Source organism: Corvus brachyrhynchos, unplaced genomic scaffold, assembly GCF_000691975.1.
Source record: "Corvus brachyrhynchos isolate BGI_N302 unplaced genomic scaffold, ASM69197v1 scaffold3036, whole genome shotgun sequence".
In the NCBI taxonomy this organism is placed as follows: domain Eukaryota; kingdom Metazoa; phylum Chordata; class Aves; order Passeriformes; family Corvidae; genus Corvus; species Corvus brachyrhynchos.
Genome location: NW_008238505.1, coordinates 3,009 through 4,939, shown reverse-complemented (window position 1 = coordinate 4,939; position 1,931 = coordinate 3,009). Strand labels below are relative to the sequence as shown.

The window sequence follows — 1,931 nt, the reverse complement described above, 5'->3', positions numbered from 1 at the left end:
TAAAAAAATCCCAAAAAATAAAAAAAAAATCCCAAAAAATCCAAAAAAAATCTCCAAAAATCACCTCAAAATCCTTAAAAAAATCTCAAAAAATCCCCAAAAAATCCCCAAAAAAATCCCTTAATATCCCCAAAAAAATCCTAAAAAATCCCCAAAAAAATCCCTTAAAATCCCAAAAAAATCCCCGAAAAATCCCTTAAAATCCCCAAAAAATCCCCAAAAAATCCCCAAAAAAATCCCCCAAAATCCCCAAATCCCTCAATTCCCCACCTTTCGCCGTGCGGAAGAAGACGGGCTCCGAGAGGGGTCCGATTCCTTTGGAATTCCGCGCCTGGATCCGGAAATAATACCCGGAATCCAGTCCCAGAAATTCCCCAAAACTCCCAAAAAAATCCCCAAAAATCAAAAAAAATCTCCAAAAAAATGCCCAAAAATCCCCAAAAAATCCCCAAAAATTAAAAAAAAAATCTCCAAAAAATCACCTTAAAAATCTCCAAAAAATCCCAAAAAAATCCCGAAAAATCTCCAAAAAATCCCCCAAAAATCCCAAAAAAATCCTAAAAAAATCCCAAAAAATCCAAAAAAATCCCTAAAAATCACCAAAAAAATCCCCAAAAAATCCTAAAAAAATCCCAAAAAATCCAAAAAAATCCCAAAAAATCTCCAAAAAATCCCAAAAAAATCCCCAAAAAATCCTAAAAAAATCCCAAAAAATCCAAAAAAAATCTCCAAAAATCACCTCAAAATCCTTAAAAAAATCTCAAAAAATCCCTAAAAAATCCCAAAAAAATCCCTTAATACCCCCAAAAAAATTGTAAAAAATCCCCAAAAAATCCCCAAAAAATCCCTTAAAATCCCCAAAAATTCCCCCAAAAAATCCCCCAAAATCCCCAAATCCCTCAATTCCCCACCTTTCGCCGTGCGGAAGAAGACGGGCTCCGAGAGGGGTCCGATTCCTTTGGAATTCCGCGCCTGGATCCGGAAATAATACCCGGAATCCAGGAGCAAATCCGGGATTTGGTGGGAAAGGCGCTCGGCTCCGACCGATTCCGGGATCCACTGGGACATCGGAGCGTTCTTATCCAGGGAATAGAAGAGGATGTAGGCTGGGAAAAGAGGGGGAAAAATGGGAATTTTGGGGCAAATTTGGGAATTCCGAGGGTTGGGATGGGTTGGGGAAAGGGTGGGAGGAGAAGTTGGGGGGGGAACATTCCAGGAATTCCATGGGAAATGGCAAGAATTCCAGGGAAAAGTCCCAAAAGTTGGGGGAAAATCCCGCCCAAAATACCCAAAATATTCCCGGAAAATCGCCCCAAATTGCCAAAGGAATGCCAAAAAAGCCCCCCAAAAAATCCCCAAAAAGTCCTCCAAAAAATCCCCCCAAAAGTCCCCAAAAAAATCCTAAAAAATCCCCAAAAAATCCTCCCCAAAATCCCCGAAAAATCGCAAAAAAATCCCCAAAAAATTCCCCTAAAAATCCCCAAAAAATCCCCAAAAAATCCTCAAAAAATCCCAGAGAAATCCCCAAAACATCGCAAAAAAATCCCCAACAAATTCCTCTAAAAATCCCCAAAAAATCCCCAAAAAATCCTCAAAAAATCCCAGAGAAATCCCCAAACCATCCCCAAAAAATCCTCAAAAAATCCCCAAAAATCCTCAAAAAAAAATCAGAAAAATCCCCCAAAAAATCTCAAAAAATCCGAGAAAAATCCCAGAAAAATCCCCCAAAACATCCCAAAAAATCCTCAAAAAATCCCAGAAAAATCCTCAAGAAATCCCAGAAAAATCCCCCAAAAAATCCCAAAAAATCCTCAAAAAATCCCCAAAAAATACTCAAAAAATCCCATAAAAATCCCAAAAAAATTCCCAAATAATCCTCAAAAAATCCCCAAAAAATCCCAAAAAATCCCCAAAAAATCCCAAAAAATCCC

The 1,931-nt window shown here is 38.3% G+C and overlaps 1 protein-coding gene across 1 annotated transcript in view; it reads right to left on the bottom strand.

Annotated features, from left to right (window-relative positions):
• LOC108447384 (netrin receptor DCC-like) overlaps window positions 1-1,931 on the bottom strand; it is an 11,106-nt gene that overhangs the window by 6,541 nt on the left and 2,634 nt on the right. The window contains exons 2-3 of the mRNA XM_017737189.1: window positions 992-1,106; window positions 271-350 (exon numbers count right to left, since the gene is read on the bottom strand). Coding sequence (XP_017592678.1) covers window positions 271-350; window positions 992-1,068 — 157 coding nt within the window. The 5' untranslated portion in view covers window positions 1,069-1,106. The remainder of the gene's footprint in view (window positions 1-270; window positions 351-991; window positions 1,107-1,931) is intronic.